At 43.3% G+C, this 19,201-nt stretch overlaps 2 protein-coding genes across 6 annotated transcripts in view; both read right to left on the bottom strand.

Annotated features, from left to right (window-relative positions):
• Positions 1-413: 413 nt before the first annotated feature.
• On the bottom strand, positions 414-13,133 carry tfap2e (transcription factor AP-2 epsilon). Of its 2 annotated transcripts, XM_061802454.1 has the most exons (8): positions 13,061-13,133; positions 11,552-11,612; positions 9,854-10,297; positions 7,494-7,548; positions 4,707-4,938; positions 2,156-2,274; positions 1,578-1,716; positions 414-675 (listed from the first exon to the last, which is right to left on the bottom strand). In XM_061802454.1, exons 2-8 carry the CDS (start codon positions 11,588-11,590, stop codon positions 414-416), a joined length of 1,290 nt encoding a protein of 429 aa, XP_061658438.1. In that variant the 5' UTR covers positions 11,591-11,612; positions 13,061-13,133. The 2 variants fall into 2 exon arrangements, with proteins under 2 accessions (XP_061658438.1, XP_061659313.1); XM_061803329.1 differs by lacking the exons at positions 11,552-11,612; positions 13,061-13,133 and adding an exon at positions 10,893-11,027.
• ncdn (neurochondrin) overlaps positions 12,946-19,201 on the bottom strand; it is a 7,682-nt gene continuing 1,426 nt past the window's right edge. For 3 of the 4 annotated variants that reach the window (XM_061844964.1, XM_061845766.1, XM_061844177.1), the window contains 6 exons: positions 17,561-18,575; positions 17,078-17,247; positions 16,727-16,965; positions 16,430-16,645; positions 16,039-16,181; positions 12,946-13,512 (listed from right to left, as the gene is read on the bottom strand). In XM_061844964.1, coding sequence (XP_061700948.1) covers positions 13,091-13,512; positions 16,039-16,181; positions 16,430-16,645; positions 16,727-16,965; positions 17,078-17,247; positions 17,561-18,575 — 2,205 coding nt within the window. In that variant the 3' untranslated portion in view covers positions 12,946-13,090. The remainder of the gene's footprint in view (positions 13,513-16,038; positions 16,182-16,429; positions 16,646-16,726; positions 16,966-17,077; positions 17,248-17,560; positions 18,576-19,201) is intronic. The other variant, XM_061846557.1, reaches the window with a different exon arrangement.

Below are 19,201 nucleotides of genomic sequence, written 5' to 3'. Positions count from 1 at the left end.
AGAACTACAAATCGAAGCCGAGCATGAAGTCTGTGAGCAAAACAGCAGGTTGTTGCCTCAGATATGGCTTATACACGACACGTCCGGCATGAGTCCCAAATGTTTGAAAAATCCGCTTCCACCAACACGTCATTTAAAAAAATAAAATAAAATAAAATAGAGAAGTGTGAAATAAAACAATACTGCCAAATGTAGGAGTTCATCCTGATGTGGATGCTGCTGAAAAGAGAGGTCCATTTGAAGCGAGGTTTATAGACAAACATTACAGTACATTACAGTACGCCTCCTTATGCCTGGGGGTCCAGGGTGGTCTCTCATTTTGTCCCAAAGGTTGCACCACAGAGGAGTTTTGGCCTGTTTTTTTTTTCTGAATCCCCCCCCCCCCCCTCCCCGCGCCTCTTCCTCATCACCGTTTATTTACGGTGCTTCATCTCTTTGTCGTGGTGGCCCTTCCCTCCTCCGTCTCCTTTGTCCAGCATTTTGACGGCCTCCATCAGGTAGCTCTGGAAGGCGGAGAGCGCGGCGCAGATGGCGGGCGTGCCGAAGCCATGAGTAAGCAGGCTGAAGTGGGTGAGGCTCCCCTGGAGGCTGGGCTCCAGGCAGGGGGTGGGTCTGCTGCCCCCGAGCGGGGAACGATCCTGGGACATGAGGTCCACAAACTCTTTACAGATCTCCCTTTGATAGAGATAAAGGAGGTGAGCGGCACCATTTGAATATTTTCTCTGGAAAACATACATTCTCTTGCCACAAAATTAGGTACACCTGCATGTTCAATGGCGATCCAATCACAATCAAAATAAGTAGTTCCGCCTCAACAATGATAACGCGCGGTAATGCTAGTGTTCATCAGATCCCACTTTTGAAAGGGTTTCTAAATTGCTTAAAATGATCGTGCATATTTTTGAATTTGTAACCATAACCTACTTCTGCACAATACATCAATCTTGTTAAATATATGATCCCGCAGTCACCAAAAAGAAGTAGGAAAACGTAGCATGACTGTGAGGTGACGACACGTTAATATTATATCAATTTGCTCATCGTGAGTAAAGTACAGAATCCCAAGCGAATGTTGGTGTGTATCTAACGTTCACTCGTATCTCAAATTGTAGCTCACAGTGCAAAGAAAAAAAAAGTCGACCAAGCGTCAGCTCATCACTCAGAAAACACCTATTCAGTGGCTGGTCAGTAGAGTGCGCGAGGGTGTTGCCCCACTGCTGCCGGGTCACCTTGACACGGACAAAATAGACTTGTTAAAAGTTTGATGCGCATTAGCTTCACTTTATTGCAAAAGATAAAGCAAAGGAAGGGTATTAATTTCCAGCGGCCATTACCTGTCCATTTATGGAACCATATCAGCTGACGTCACCCTTGGGGAAAACTCCACTGGCCACCACTATTCGTATTCTATTGTTTCATATTAAAAAAAAAAAGCTCCCCAGTGGTATAAATCATAGCTCCTGCATTGAATCTAAACAGATTTGGTACCAAATGAGATATCCGGTGAACGTTTTGGCTTCTCATTGCAAGTGTACCCAATGTCAGATTCCACCCTATGTGCTGGAAGTCCCACTCACTTGGTGGCGAGCAGCATGCTGCGTCGGGTCGGGAGCTGGTCGGGCTCGCTCTGCCTGCACAGATACTCGGCGGCGGCTCTGGCGGGGAATTCGGTCTCGCACACGTACCCGAAATCCCTCGCCAGATGGACGGCCTCACCTAGGAAAGGAGGATGAGTAGGAGGATGGTGAGGACGGAGGCACTGCAAGTTTATTAAAGGATTAAATTTAGCACAGTGAAAACACGGCAGTTATTGTGACATCTGGATGGGCTTTCTTTTTTTCGGGAGCCGTGAAAATGCTTTCAAGTGCTGCACAATCTGCTGCTTTGTCAAGTCAAGTCAGGAGAAACATTGTGCAACCATTTTCTCACTTGCACTACTTACGCAGTTCACTGGTCTTTGGCTTCCACTTTTTGAACGTCACCCTGGACATGTGTGTGTGTATGTGCGCCACCCATGCCCGATTTAATATTCACATCAGCTAATCCAAACATATTTCTCTATGTCTCTGTCTATTAGGATATGCATAGGTCTGTGTGTGTGCGTGCGTGCGTGTGTGTGTGTGTGTGTGTGTGTGTTTGTGTCTGTGCGTCTTACCCTCCACCAGAGATGTTAGCAGAGTGACGTTGGCTGCCTTGCGTCGCCCGGCGGGCAGGTTGAGGCCAATCTTTTCCAGACGCTCTCTCAGACAGCGGCCACCATTCTTGGACTTCGCCCTGAGGGAGATGGAGACAGAGAGCAGTTTTTAGTATATGGTCCGATCTGTTTGTGTGTGCGCGTGTGTGTGTGTTAACCCACTGAAATCCCCTTATGATCGCTGTCAAGACTCCAATGTGTCTTGTATGTTCTATTTCCTGCCCTGTTTTCTCCCCTTTAAGGGCCTGTTGATATGTATTTATGCTCATTTTTTTCAAGTCATGACAGACAGCGACAGAACATCATCAAGTTGTTTCTCTCCACAGAGGACACCAAAAAAAAAAAAAAAAAAAACTTTTTCTTGCCTTTAGATCCTTTAATGAGCCCCATCCATGAGTTTGCGCTCTCGCCCCGAGGCCCGAGTTCATTAAACCGTTGCCTGCTCTTGTGATTTAGTCCCATGACCCATTTTGGGTCCTCAAGCTCTGACCTCACAGTTACTTTGTATAAGTGCTTTTACTCAGAATACATCCTGAAAGAGGTTCAAAGAGACCGAGAAGACCGCTGCGGAAATGTGGGATTTCAAATCCTTCTCGGGATTTTGCAGACGTGCATCAGTTCCATGACTTACCTCGGTCCGCTCATTGTGAATACAGTACAAGAGTTTTAGTGTCTGGACAGTTAATGAGCCATTTTTAGGCCTTAGCAATTTTCAAATACAAACATTTTTTATTTTTTCCTGATTGGCCAATTAATCCGTTATCAGAATTTTATTCTAAATTTTCAGCATTTGCTTGTCTCTGCTTTCCATCATCTTAAGTCCCTTTCGGACAGCTATTGTCACATGTTATGTTGTGACAGTGTGACTTTTTTTTATTTAATGCTGCCGAAATGCACAATACATTACATATTCTGCCAAATATTGCAATCAGCATCGGCCTAAAAACATCCACATCGGTCGGGCCCTTGTCAAGATTAAAATGTGCCTTTGGTGTCCTTGTCGCAGTCCCTCAGTCATCGTGACAACATAGCAGAATAATAAAACTCTGAAGTCTTCTGCACCAAGTAAAGCCACGGATGGGGAATTTATTGCTTCTCTGAATTTGTCATTAAAATGGGAAATATTTTGCCAAACCAGTTTGCTCTAGCGTTTGGGATGGAATATGCCCTCTATGGTACCTTGTTAAATGTGAAAGATGGATTTACATCATCCACACATTCTAGAGTTCCAAATCCTTTTCAGCCAGGAGGCCTGAAAATGTGTCATTTGAATTTCTCTAAGTGTGCTTTCAAGAGTGGAGGTAACCAATCAGATGAAAGGGGGCGGTCTTAGCCAAATATGGACAAAGCAGATACAAAACTGGGTCAAACGGAAGTAGTTGTTTGTTTCTTTTTTTTTGCAAACTCATATGACAAATACAAGGTTGTTTTTTTTTTAAATGTAAGTGACACTTTTATACTGAGTCCATTTTTGGGAGTCATTCTGGAAATCTAGATGGAAAAAATACAGGACCTTTAGATGTCCCTGTTCCGTCAATGTCACTGCTCTCCCTGTAATTTCCACCTCATAAGATCCCAAAATTTAAATCAATCAAGACCCTAACCCTATTTTAATATTTAGATGGTGTTGTCATAACTTACGGCCATGCTACCCTGAGAACGCCCGATCTCGGAAGCTAAGCAGGTTTGTACTTGGATGGGAGACCGCCTGGGAATACCAGATGCTGTAAGGTTCTCTCCTCAGCTAAAATGCAGAGGGGTTGCGTCAGAAAGGGCATCTGGCGTAAAACTGTGCCAAACAAATACGCGTCCATCTGAGATGACACGCTGTGGTGACCCCTAATGGGACAAACCGAAAGGAAAATATGAAGATTATGTTGTCATCCACAGTGATTGGAAAAAGTAAAAAGCCTCTCTTGACAAATTAGACCAAAAATGCTAATTTCTTTCTCCACGACAACAAATCCATAACATGAAACATCACATTTCATTGTAAAAAGAAAACGCCCTCTATTTCTACATATTCTTTTTGTTACAGTCCACTTGCATTGGGGCCCTGTGGGGTTGTGATCTGGAGGTGCAGCAGATGGAGCTGTGATTTAAAGGTAGGCAATATACACAAGGCCCAAAAAGTGGGGATTTTAATGCTAATTTATGATACGATCTCCCCGTTTCTCAATTGCGACTATCCATCGACGAACGAGGGTACGTATTGTAGACCATCTTTGGAAAATTCACTATGCCGGACTCCTGATTTTTCACACTTTTGTTAGTTTGTCATCAAGACATGCTGTCCCCTAACTCCTTTTTAAGGTCCACAAAAGTGATTATGCATCGGTGTCAGATCAGGTTAGTATGGGGGATGGCAAATGAGCTCCCTCACTGGAAGAGGATAAGCTTAAACAAAACGTTTTTTAAAAATAAACTTTCAAACAAGTGTAATAAAGTATAGATGTTGAAAATGTCAAAGTTCTCGACTTTTTGAATGTGTCGTCGAGGCGCTTCCTTTTACCTGCGAAGAACACCGCCCAGCAGAGAGGCATTGAGGCACTCTGGCGGGGAGAGCCGCCGCTGCACCTCCCCAACGGTGACCTTGTACTTGGAGGTGGAACTGAGCAGCGAGAGGCGGCCCGGCACCGAGCAGAAAACCTCGGCCGGGTTAGACACGGCGCCCATCCCGAGGGCGTCCTTACCGAGGGACAAGGCGGACAGGGCCGAACCGTTCAGCTTGGATGGGATGGGAACTGGAAAGAAAAGGAAGAAAGAGGAATTTATGGTTCTCTGGCTCAAATCCTGTTTACCTATTTATGATGTGCTTAGTTCTATGCAAGCGTCTTCTCAATGCTCCTTGCAAATATTTTTATTCTGTACATGTGTGTTTTACTGGTAGTTGTCATTCAATAAATGGCTTAAAATACATTGCCGACCGTCACCCTTCTTACCCCACCCCCACCCCCACCCCAATTATACTAAAGGACTCAAGTAATGAGACACTTGTCATTGCAGGATACGCTGCCGTTGCTGTTGCCCTTGCAGCTATAACAGCTTCCACTCTTGTGAGAAGACGTTCAACGGGATTTTGGAGAGTGTCTTTGGGAATTCTCGGACCTGAGGGAGTAGCTGATTCAAAATAACGGTTAAAGTTTATCCTGAAAAGGAAATTAAAACTCCAGGACACCAAGAGCGTTTCTGTAAATCCCCTCCTGTCTAATCTATTCAGTCTAATGGTGGCCCAGTGGTGGCAGCTCGAATCGTGGAGCCTTGTTTGTTGATTCTTTTGCTTAGGTTGTTTTGCAATTGGTTCAGTTTTATGTAAATGTTCTTAAATAACTTTATCTCACACCTCAGAGACATTCATTTGAAACCATTTCAGACTCACAACTTTTTCATCAGTCCATTTGGAACTGACCTAGTCATTTATCCCTCTCTGAACCAAATAAAATTTTGCAGAGAGAAAAATCTGATACTTTCAGAAAATGATACTCTGTATTTAATGTTTTCGATTATATTAAACCTGTTGCAAATTTGCAAACCCTGCCCGGAAAGGTATAACCTTAACCACAAATCCATATATCCACATACCACACAATATGAAGTGAAGTACCGGGAGTCGGAATTTGAAGGTTTAGACCAGGGGTGTCAAAGTAATTTTTAGCGTGGGCCACATTGTAATAATGGTTTCTGTCAGAGGGCCATTATGAATGTGAAACCATAAAATATTTAATTGACCCATCATTTTTACACAATCAATATATCAACCAATTTTGGAATCAGAAATCAAACAGAATAGATTTTTCAACTATTGTTTATGTTTGGTAACAAAAACATATCTCAACATCATCATTTATATGACAATTTGAAATTTTGATACAGATTAAAAAAAAATCATGGACGTTGACACGCATGATTTGCCTTGCCATAAAATCATGTGGTGGGCCGCATCTGGCCCCCCGGGCCTTGAGTTTGACACCTGTGGTTTAGACTGAATCAGCTTTTAAATGTCCAGTGAAGCCCTGCTCAAACCTGACTGTCAATAATGAAAATCCGCAAGTAATTGACACACTCTCCTTACTTAGGCCTAAATGAAGCTCCTCAACTGACTTCAATTGTGTCTTGTCACCAAGATGATTCCTAAAAAAATGGCAATTTCCAAATACTAAACCAAACGAGCAGCAGTTCACTCTGCTGAAAGATCCAACAACCACCCAGCCATTCATTTTTTAGAGCACGTCCTCATTTCCTTCACCAATGAGTTGGACCCTATCCCAACGGACTTTTGGCGAGCATTGGGGTACACCCCGAACTAGTCACCAACCAATCAGGGGCCACAAATGGCCAGGATTCGAAACCCAAACTTCTGAACTCCAAAGCAGTGAACTCAAAAATGAATGATGCCATGTTTTATTTTGAGTACACTACAGGAGTGAAGTGAGGCCTTTTATTTCGACTAGTTTTGTGGTATCAGCATCATACAATGACAATAAAAGCTTTCTCTTCTGCATTCTACTCAACTTTGCAATTCACCAACAATACACAAGTGTTGAAAGAAAATATTTCATTTTACATTCTTAATATTCCCCTCCCCACTTCTATCATCCCCCCACCCCACCTCCTTCTTCTATCAGACTCGACTGGCTTCTAATCGTACTTGAGTTTTCTAACCATCCAGCTGTGTCTTCTCCTGAAATGTCCACACACACATAAAAAAATGAAAAAGAAAATGACACTCAATATCTGTAATGTTAGCACAACTGTACAGCAAATTTCCCCACAACTCCACTTTTACCATGTCATTTTTCCCCCTCGCCCCATTTCTCTTTCCTGTTCACTTCAATCTCTCTCTCTCTCTCTCTCTCTCTCCTCTCATTCTTTTCTCTTTCTTCTCTCTCTCTCTCTCTCTCTCTCACTCTCTCTCTCATATGACCATGAACAGTTCATTAAGAATTTGTGCCTTTGGGGTGAAAAGTCTGCAGCTGAGTATTAGAGGACTTCTTGACTTCAAATGAAATAGCAAAACAGAATTATTTATAGTGTGTGTGCGTGCGCGCGTGTGTGTGTGTGTGTGTGGTGTGTGTGTGTGTGTGTGTGCGTGTGCGTGTCCATGTGTATTTCAGCAAGGCTGGCTGGTGTTGCAGCGCCATTACTAAACACAAAAACCCCTTCAGCATGTATAGCACAATTATATAGGTGCACACTTTGGACACAAGCGCACTCTTCATTCACACACACACACACACACACACACACACACACACACACACACACACACACCACACACACACACACATTGGAAGCTTACCTTTTTTAATGACAGAGTGGTCCAGGATGCCCAAGGCTGATCCTTCCTCCATTCCCTGTGTCAGACAGACAGTCACTATCATTTATCCACTGGCCTTATAGCCTACACACACACACACACACACACACACACAGCTTTTGTCTTTAAAAGTCACATAACGTACACTCTACAAGCTAAAGGTGCTGCAGAGGTTTTATATAGCATACCTGGTACCATTTAGCACCACTGGAATTCATAAGAAAGGTGATAGTTCCATAGCACCCATGATTTCATATAGCACCATGGAGGTCTTTATATAATATATTGGGATTAATATTCAAGAACCATTTGGTTATCATTTGGTGCTTTAGAACTGTGATGAATGGTTCTATGTCAAATAACTAGAAATGGGTGTGACACTATACATACAAGCCAAAGAATAGTAAAGTATTTGAGTGCTACATATAGAACGTATATGTCTTTTATTTTGTTTTATTTTACTTTAGGAGTGCATTTCATTCTTTGTGTGTTGTAAAACTGAAAGCACATCACTTCAATCAATAATCGAATTAAGTTGCATGAAGCTGAAATGCAAGTTGCTTTTGTGCAAAATCAAATGTATGCAGGGATATGAACGTAACTGATATTTGTCTTAGTTATCGCATCTTGTGATTGTGTTGGGAGAATGTCATTTAAATACTTTTGTTCTGCACAGTGAGTTCTAGCTAAACATTCACAAGTCTACGTTGTAAAAAAAAAACGCACTCGCTCAGCAATATTTTTTTTTCAGTTCTATACGAGCGTGTTGTACAAACAAAAGTTAAAATTGGCTCTGAACTAGACTAACAAAATGCAACTGAGTTGCCATAAAAAATATGAGGCCGCTTGGTATCAGTTTGACTTAATTAAATCCGTTTCATGCTTTTTCTGCACTCATTCAAGCGGCAAAAAGGGGACAAGGCGAGCTCCTTTGTGCTAAATTCATAGTCGGCTTTAAAGGTGCAGGATATCGTCCATTAATCAAAGAAAGACGCTTGTCGAGCAGGCCTCCGTTTAGCAGCGACACGTCGGTCTTGACTCGGTTCTTGTGGCTCGCCCCCCTCCCCAACCCCCCACCACCCCCCCACGATGTCGCTTTTCTTAATAATGAGCGTGCACATCAATTGGTCGCGGTGTGTTTGTGTGCGCACGCAACGCAACAAACGGCGTCTGCAGCTGCACCTGCTGCCGAGAAGCTGACTGCTCAATAAACCTTACAAACTATTCTTATGGGCTGGCAAAAAGGGGGAAAAAAGATGCAGGGGGCAAAAAAAAAAAAGGAGGGGGTCACTTTGTTTCATGCGCCACGCGTAAAAAAAATACGCGGTCGGATCCATTGAGATGTCCATTTGTACATGCATGCTGGATACGTAACAAAACATAATTTAATGTTATTATGCGTTTTAATCAACTTTACAATTAGGGAACATCTAAACAAATGTTTAACAGGAAAACGTGGCACGTCAAAATAAACAGACCATTGTCAATTTTGTGGTAGAAATGCGTTTAGAAATGTGCTATTAATACTATTTTGATTTCCCATTTTCCCCAGTAATGAAGTGCAATCGAAAATTACTTTAAATGACATATTTTGTATTAACACGATGCCTAAATATAATTTTAATGGTGCATTTAAATATTTTTTTAACTTTTACTATTATAACATTTGTTTTTCCCCTCATTATTTTTACACTGTCCTCATAACGGTAGACTATAAATCTTATTGTAATTTGCCAACTGTGAATATCATTTTAAAGCTGTATTTTGGGGGCATAATATCGAAGTAATAATGTTTAGGCTTATCTTATAATACGTCATGTTTCATTATTTTGGGGGGAAAGCTTTAAAAACGGTATAGCAATTTAGAAATGTTAATTAGAGTTACATTTTTCGCTTCACATCGACATATGTATACGAGTGCACTGAAAAACAAATACCTCATTTGATCAGGTTGATTAAAAATGTGGCAACGTGACGTGATTCCCCCATCTGCTCCTCCAGAATAAAACAATAAAAGACGTTTAATACATATTAATCACGTGTAACCATGTTTAAATTAATGAAATTCAGAAGACCCTTTTCAATTTCAAATCACTAAAATAATTACTTAGTATTGATCACGTCCATGGGTTGCACATGATAAAAAAAAAAAAAATCTCGGAAACTTATTTCCACCGCTCTTCCTCCAAAAACAAGACAATAACAAATTTTAATTTAACATTCTTATTTCGGGCAACCGACGTATTCGAATGGATTCAACGGATTTTTGCCTTTTATTTTCAGTGTAAACTTGAACTTTACGCGTGCCGACGAGATGGGGGAGGGGGGGAAAGGGGGCTTACCTGAAGCTCATCCAGGCCGTGATGTCCTATGTGCATCCCGAGGGGTCCATCTCCGAGAGCCGCGGCCCCTTCCCCGAGTCCGTGGAGCAGGCGCGGGACGGCCGCGTACTCCCTACGGGGGTCGAGCCCGAGAGCCCGATGCGTTTGCGACAAGAGCCCCCCGTCGTCGGAGCGTGACCTCTGGGAGTGCCACGCGGCTTGCTGATGCTGATGGATGGAGTTAATGGAGGTGTAAGGGTCCGACAGGTGGGAGTAGGCCGAGTCCTGGCTCTGGGAGTAGGACAGGGAGGACTGCGGGTACGGGGGAGGGAAGTACGGGGGCTGGAAGTCGGAGGCCGGAGTGTGGCAGAGGGGGGGCGCCGAGGAGTAAGCGGCCTGGTTGAGGGACGACAACTGGGAGAGGCGCCCGCTCGGTGAGGAGCTACTCAGTCCGTCTGCGCGCTCCTGGACGAAATCAAAACGCACATTCCGAAACTTTTATTATCCAAGTCTTTACAAAACAAAAGAAGAAAACACAAAAAGCAATTAAATATCAGTTGGTCGCATCCACCAACACGCAAAGAATATGCAATGCACATCGGATGACTTCCAAATGATGCATTTTGAGGTGATACGCAACACAAACGCTGTAAGTTGATCAGTCAAAATCACGCAAATATTCTTGCAGGAATTGTCAGTCAAAAAGTTGCTCATCCATTCACGCTTAAATTCACGCTCACACACATCCTGACAAAATTGGATTTTTTTTTTTCTTTCCAAGAGCTGGGTCAGCCGGATCAATGTGCCTCCATTATTTGTCACAGACATGCCCTCCCTCCTCCTGTACGCCACTTTATATCATGTGACACTTAAAAACGGACAAAACAATTTTTAATGTATGCTCTATCGTTAAAAGATGACAAATAATCCACTTTTTAAAGTCATTTCATTTGGCCTACAAACACTTGCAGAGATGTGAATTGCGTTAGAGCGTTAAATTGCCTCCTCCCCAAAAAATAAAATAAAATAAAATAAAATGCGTGAAAAGCACCACACTCACCATAGCCGAATAGGTGTGGATTAACATCTGGACCCCGGTGAAGACCCTCAATGTCCAATAATAATAATAACGAGCAAATCAACAGGATGCTAAGCCCTCCAAGTGATCGCCCAAATTCTCCAAAATGTAATCCAGCTTCTTTTCACGGATCCATTGAAGCAACTTTCTTGTGTGCTCGATGTCTTTACACGCAAGAAAAAAATGCACGGACACACGCGCGCGCGCACACACACGCACACACACGCACTCCTATGCACGCGTGCACGCGCGCACACACACTTTCACACGCGCGCACACATTGACGGAGGCGTGGATGTGCTCCATGAAGCCACTACTTATAGGTTTGCTTCAGCTGGGAGAATGAGGGGAGGGGTCAACGAGCTCCACTTTTCTTAAAGAGATATATTCAGTCCATTTGTACATGACCGCACACTTTTAAAAGACCATAAACGCACCATTTCCAACTTTGAATGGAGCTGCATGTTCTCTTTGAACTACTTTTTTTTTCTTACTCGCAGATATCCACGTTCTTCTTGTGAATTGTGGATAAATATATCTGATACACCCCCCCCTCCCCCGCAACCACCCACAGTTTCAAGACGCAGTGAACTCACCCAAATTTTACTTTTTTTTAACTAAATAAATGGAATATACTGTACCTGCATGACATCAGTCTTGCTCCGGGCTTTCCACAACATGCCTTCGCCTGTCCAGCCCGTCCTGAAGAATGCAGATGAAAGGGTTATAAAATAATAATTAATTAAAAAAAATACATAAAATATTTCTTTAAAAGGGGGGGGGGAAATAATGCGTGATGTTAGGTGGAGAGGTGAGAGAAGTGTCACACCATGCAGTGAGTGAGGAGACGAGAGGACAGATAGAGTAAGAGGGCACATTTGAAAAGAAAGAGGGCGGGAGGTGTGAAGTATAGTAAGGGGACACCCCCCCCCCCTCACCCCATCTCTTTACTAGATAGAAACTTTTTTCTGTCACGTTTGGGCAAGGATACCCTACTCAAAAGTGTGCAATGGGTAGAAGTAGTGAACGCTGGCTCCCTCTTGTGGTTCACAGAAGAATCACTGCTGAATTACTGTTCAGTTATATTTAACTTTGACGTGAAATACATCTGAAGTGGAACATTGTCTAAGAGTAATTTTTCATTGTCCTATATTCAAGTGAAGTGTTAGTGTTCATTGAATACATTTCAAAAACCCACCCATCCGTTTTCTAAGCCACTTATCCTCACAAGGGTCGCGGGACTGCTGGTGCCTATCCCAGCCAACTTCAGGCAAAATGCAGACTACACCCTGAAGTTGTCACCAGTCAGTTTTAGAGCACACATCGATACCATCACTGAGTGGGAATTGAACCCACGTTGCCTGTGCCAAAGTTAGGCAAGTGTAGCACTACACTATCAATGACTACATTGAAAATATTAAATAGGCCTTCATATTTTCAGCACTTCATCTTAATGTTGGTTATGATCGTGGTACTTGGAGTGTGATTTTTTTTGGGGGGGGGGTGGTACTTGGTGTAAAAACTTCAAGAAATGCTTTTAGAGTATGCAGTGCTTTAATTGAATTATCACCTTAGCCTTGGTACAGCAAAATCACATGAATTCAAATAAAATGTTTTTTAAATTATCATGCTCAATTTTGAATTTTAACAATGCATCCTCGTGTATTTCTTATTTTATTTTTAGATGTTATTAAGCTGCTGCGTATCACACTGAGAGCGGCTTAAAATATATTATCCTTCTTTTGTAACTCACTTAAGATGACCAAAATGTAAAACCAATGCCTACCAGTTTTGATACAGTACACTTTAACACTAATTTTGGATACTTTTCAGTTGCATCCTGTTCCCAGTAGGGACAATCATTCAAATTTAATTAATACACTGTTTTGAATGTACCCATTTCTGATGTCTCAACATGAAATCAAATTAATTACATCCAGAACAGAAAAAAATAGGAGGTGCCGAATGTGATGACACCACCTTGTGGCGAAAGAGGTAATGTCATTAAGTGCAACGGAAAAAAAATACAGTTGCGTTCTGTAAGAAAATATTTCTTTATTAAATCTTCGAACATTTTGACGTGTATTTTCAGCTGTGAAAATATAGCAATTTAATCAAAGCTCATTTTTCATGACTTGAAAGATACACACCTTAGATTCAGTAATGATTTTTTTTTCCTTTTATTTGACTCCTATGGCTTTCTTCAGGTTGCTCATGCGGCTCAAAACTCCTTTTTCGTCCCTGTTCATCGCATCTCCAATGTCGTGTTTGGAGAGAGGGCACTGGTCAGCCAAGGCGCACAGAGCCTCCTCAAGCGCCTTCTGCGTGTGCTGGTCGGGTAGCGCACTACAGCGACCCAGCATGCCCAGCGTGTTCCTCAGCCATCCTTCCTCTCTGATCAGTGCAGTGATCCACGGTTGAGAGCAGACACAGCCCCCCAGAGCCTGCAGGGACAACCTCCAGAGCTCAGCGACCTCGTCCCAGCTGTCCTGCCAGCCGGGGCTCAGCTTGACCGGACCCGGGCTGAGCTCAGAGTTCAGAGCGCTGTGGAGAAAACGGAGAGCCGTGGAAAAGAAGCGCCTCTGACTGCCTTCAGCTGAACCTGGAGAGGAGGAGAAGGAGAATTTAGGAGGATTTTGTGTAAGAATGTCATCATGCTGCAAAAGGTAAGCTCAATTACTGCCGTTTTTCCATACAAATTTTTACAATAACTGTAAACTTTACTACTGCATTAGCATAGCTTAGTGTTTAACTATTGCACATTCCAACTTGCGCAAATAAACGTTATGTTGCCAATGTAGGAACGAAACTCCGCCAATTAAATGTATAATATAATGGTTGCCATTTTAAATGCCGTTTTCCCCGCTGGGTATTATATGCTGGATGATTAAATCAAATTGGTATTTTTTCATTGGCCATCTGGGTGCCCTCGGCGTCAATGAAATAATTCAGCAACGACAATGGCAATAGCACACACTGTATTTGTATTAAGGCTGTGTGATAAATCCATTTTATTGATCAATACAACTTTGTCCGGGCAATTTTAGTTTTATTTTTTTCCCCAACAGATGCTATTTACGCCTCTAGAGTGGCCAACTAGGGTGGTGCACCCTCTTTTTAAAGACGGGGGACCGGACGGTGTGTACCAACTACTGGCCTCCCTGGTAAGGTCTAGTCAGGGGTGCCGGAGAGGAGGGTCAATCAAAAAAATTGAATCTCAGATTGAGGAGGAGCAATGAGGTTTTCGTCCTGGCCGTGGATCTTTTTGGTCATAATTCCACTAACCGTGTTTGGAGGAAGACGAATGATGATTTCCATCCTAAGAACACCATCCCTACTGTGACACATGGGGGTGGTAGCATCAAGGTTTCGGGGTGTTTTTCTGCACATGGGACAGGACGACTGCACTGTATTAAGGAGAGGATAACCGCGGCCATGTACTGTGAGATTTTGGGGAACAACCTCTTTCCCCTCAGTCAGAGCATTGAAGATGGGTCGTGGCTGGGTCTTTCAACATGACAATGACCCGAAGCACACAGCCAGGAAAACCAAGGAGTGGCTCCGTAAGAAGCATATAAAAGGTACTGGTGTGGCCTAGCCCGTCTCCAGATCCAAACCCAATAGAAAATCTTTGGAGGGAGCTGAAACTCCCTTTTTCTCAGCAACAGCCCAGAAAGCTGTCTGATCTAGAGAAGATCTGTGTGGAGGAGTGGGTCAAAATCCCTCCTGCAGTGTGTGCAAACCTGGTGAACAACTACAGGAAACGTTTGACCTCTGTAATTGCAAACAAATATTAACATTGGTTTTCTCAGGTGTTCAAATAATTATTTGCAGCTGTATCACACAAATCATTAAAAATCATACGCTGTGATTTCTGGATTTTTCTTTTTATATTATCTCTTTCACAGTGGACATGCACCTACGATGAAAATTTCAGACCCTTCCATGATTTCTAAGTGGGAGAACTTGCAATATAGCAGGGTGTTCAAATACTTCTGTTCTCGTCAGTCCTCTCAATGTGTCCCACATCTTCTTTGCTAACCGCTTCCCTTGTATGATTGTGTACTCTGAGGCTCCACAACCAAATCTCCTCCACTTTCCTACCAGAAGACACAAGTACTCTCTGGCCATCTCTGTGAGCACCTTAGCTGGTGTAGTCATAAAATAAATAAAAATGGTACCTTGATGAAGTTTAAAGACATGCTTATCAAAGATTAACGTTAAATACAACTGAACTGTACTTCAGTTTCTATTCTTTGATGTAGCACATTTATTCACATACCACGTGTCCTTAAACAAACCTCTAGAGGGAGCCCACATACCACAAACCAGAAATACCCACGACTTTTTTTTACCTTAAGATCTACTTGTCAAGCCTTCAGTCTCTCACGATCTTTACAGCTGCAGAGATTTTATTGAAGATAATATTTCCGCCTTATTTTTAAAAGATCAGAACAACGAGTCAGCTATGCCTCTTTTACCATCTCTCTGTCTTGGAAGGAGTTCTTATTATTAACGATGATGTGACGAACGCGGAAACGATGCGTCGGTGGTGGCTTTCGCTGTTGAACTCTGTGAAAAGTGACTGCTGTGCGGCCAATTGAGATTTTAGTTTGTTAACTTTTCTCATTCTCAGCTTGCTTTTCGACAGAATGTCAGAGTCGTATTTTCCATAAACAGTTAAAAAAATGCTGCTCCACATTTCACTACACTGGCAGATGAGTCAAACGCACTTCGAAAATGACATCGTTAAAAAGTTGGCCGCCTCCCATTCCGTATGAAAGTGATACATTTTTGTCTTCTTTACTGCAGCATCCATACTCATGTTTGTTAAGATTTCTTAAGCGAGAGCTTAAAATAGGGGGGAACTCACTGCCAGCGTGCTTTCCTGTACTGTCGTTGTTTGCACATGCGCGGTGAGCTAAAGTTAAAAAAAAATACGGCTGATATCTTTTTTTTTTTTCTCAGCACCCCATCGCGATCGACCGAAACTGCCTCGCGATTGACGCATTGAGCACCACTGGCACAAGTGGTACTGGTACCACAATTTTGAGAATCAATGTTAAAAGCAAAGAGGGTAAAAAAAAAAAAAAAGACAGTAAATAAATATTTACTAGGACAACATTACCTGTTGGAGCTTCCTTCAGTCTTCCAATCATCAGACCCAAAGTGCAGTAATTAGCTGCAAGGACAAGGAGGCTCGATTTGTTCACCAAAACAGGAAGTGCTTCACTCAGGTGCTTCTCCAATGTTTTGAAACACTGATCCTTCCTGGAAAACATAACGTCGCACTACAAATGGTGTGGTAGAACAACCTTTCCCATCATTTTTTGAGCCAAAATCCATATTTTACATTTGAAAAACTCGCAGCACACCGCTGAACAAAAAAAAGCATTAATTATGTATCTTCTGCCATCTAGTGGAAAATAATGTAATTGTTTCTGTAGATTGGGATCAATGTGCTCAAGGAGTAAATAAAACTATTTGACACGAGGGTATGGAATGACAACGGCTGCTACCTGACTCTTTCAGGTTCTGTGACAGAGAAGTTGAGGAGGGCCGAGCAGGCAGTCTCCATGCTGGGGTACCTCACTGAAGACGCTCCACTTTTACCCTTTAAGCAAGTAAAGCTGTTTGACAGGTAGGACACAAGCAAGGCGGGCGTGTCAAGGGTGAGCAGCACCTTCCTGGGCCCTTCCTCAGCAGAGAGGTGACACAGCGCTGGCAGGAGATATCTGAAAAAGGTAGTAAAGTCTCAAAATACTCATGTAATACTAAACCAATTCACAAATACATCAAAAGTCTTGTTACTGTACCGAAGCGCCTCTTCGCCCGTCCAGGTCCCGCTCTCATCTGCGACAGCCATCTTACCCAACCAGGCAGAGAGTCCGTGCTGGGAGCTCTCGGCCACCAGGTGGCTCCGCGAGTAGCCGATGAGGATTGGCAGCAGCGCGGTCACTTCCTCCTTCAGGCAGGAAGTCTCCTCGGCCAGCCAAGTGCACAGGCACCGGAATGTAGCGAAAAGAAAAGGCTCGCCATAGCGACTCTGGTCCACCTTGGAAAACAGGAAAAGAACATTAACTCATGATCCCACTCCAACGCACACACTTGCATTTTTTTCTCCTCGCCAATATAAAAGCGGAAGCTTTTCAAACTCATCCTCTCACCTGTTGCAGGTAGTACATCAGAGCCGAGAAGGCCTCCTCCATTACACCGAGGACCTGCCTGCTCTGCTGCAGACTTAGGGAGAAGACGGAGCTCTGAACGGGCGAGGCAGGAGAAATAATTGCCGGGCTGCAGGCCTGCTCGATGGCCGCTTCCATGATCCGGTAGCAACCTGGACGATGACGAGAAGGAACTTCACACTGTTTGAACACGTGCTAAGTTTCATGGTGCCGCCCTGTTTATGACCCCATTTTAGTGTTATCATTATTTATTTCAGGCCATAAAGTGTATTTATCAATGCTCTGTAGTATATTTATCAGGCAATTTAAGTCTGCCACGTGTTTTATACTGCTTTTTGCTCCTATTGGAAACTTATCATAGAAACAGGTGATACGTTGTTCAACACAAGCCAAAGTATGGTACTAACAGTATATTAAAAAAACATGAAAATATTTAAGAAGATTGTATTTACAAAGTGCAGCTACCTGTGAGCGTGTTCTGCAGCTCTTGGCTCAGATAAGTTCCTGGCGGTTCTTCCAATCCCATCCGGACCTCTACACAAGCTCGATTCACCAGTAAGCAGCAGAACTTTGGTGGTCCAGCCAGTTCCCAACCATACAAATCAAGCAGACATGCGCTGAGGACCAAAACTGGCCCGATCTGTTGCTGCGTCAATTTAGCCTGCACCATGGGTCGCAGTGCCCCCCAAACTCGGCTCACTACATCCTTCAGCACCTCCCTGTCAACTGTGATGCTTCCTGGGGGGAGAATGTGGACCAAGAGGGAGCACATATCCAGGCTGGTCTGGTCAGTGGATTTGCAAAAGTCTTTGGACATCTTCACCAACAAGGTCAGCAACTCAGGTGAGTGTCTGCGCCACGCTTTGTCTTTGCTTTTACCCGAGAGGAGGCATATAAGCAGGGGAAGCCCCATCTTTTGGCTCAAGGTCTGGTTCTGTTGTAAAGCCTGGCACAGAGCAGGAACAGCACCACGGTTAAGCAGATGGTCAGGACCCCTGGGTTGGGTACACACGGCAGTCAGAATCTGGAAGCAGTCTGCAGCCATGGCTTCATCGAGCTTTACAAGCGGTGATTTTGGGTGAGTCTCTCCATTATCCTCATCCTCGGGCTCGGCCTTTTGCTCACTGGTCTCAGGTTCTCGGTCTAATTTAGCCTCGTCGCTCATGCTTTCTGGAATTTGCTCAGTCTCTCCATTTTGGGCCCCTGTCTGCTTTTGGTTTGTTGGATTGCATGCTAAAATTTCAAGCAATAAGGGAATGGTGGCGAGGAGCTGAGGCTGAGAGGCCATGTCTGGATCGGTGCTGAGGGCAGACAACAGAGCTGTACCCAACGAAAGAAGCTCATGAAGGGGCAGGCTCGGGTCCCCGGTCCCCTTCATTGCGGTCACCAAGAGCCGGGCTGGAAAGTGGAGACCCACGGCCTCAAAGATGCACCTCAAGGTGGGTTTGTCCAGTTGGCAAGCAGGGCACAAACGTGTGATCTGAGAATGAAAAGAAGAAAATTCAATTCAATCACTTTTCAAGACTCTTTCAGGCATGTTTGAAAGGAGATAAATGGAAATTAATAAATTCTGCTGTACATAAGTGATAAACGTCATCACAAAACCTCCAAATGACATGAAGTTGAATTCATATCCATACATATACAATAATAAACACATTGAGTGAGTGCAAATAAAGGCCCTCTTTTATGAAGATTTGTACGATGCTTTTTGGCTTAGCATTTCCTAATAATAATTCTGTGAGCATGTGCATCGTCTTTAGAAATATTCTCTAAGGGTCCAAACCTGACCCCCCCAATTACATTGTAGCACTCAATTCTGCTCCTTCCAGCTGTCTCCTGGTCATCTCCAAATTACACAACATGGGTGGTCTCACTTCCCTCCTTCCAGACATGACAGCCTCTGTCCTCTCCGTCCTGCCTGTACTCTCTTCTTCACCTGTCTTCCACTTCTCCATTGCTATGAATACTTGTCCATCACGTTAATGTCAGTTGTGACTGCTGACAATGAACACTAAACATTATGGTCCTTGGAAATGAATGATTTTGATCACACACACACTACAGAAGTGCATTGAAAAAGTGTCAAAAGTTACACACTAAGTT

The sequence above is a fragment of the Syngnathoides biaculeatus genome, chromosome 1 (assembly GCF_019802595.1).
Source record: "Syngnathoides biaculeatus isolate LvHL_M chromosome 1, ASM1980259v1, whole genome shotgun sequence".
Classification (NCBI taxonomy): Eukaryota; Metazoa; Chordata; class Actinopteri; order Syngnathiformes; family Syngnathidae; genus Syngnathoides; species Syngnathoides biaculeatus.
The sequence above is the reverse complement of the archived record's forward strand: the minus strand, read 5'-3'. Positions and strand labels throughout refer to the sequence as shown.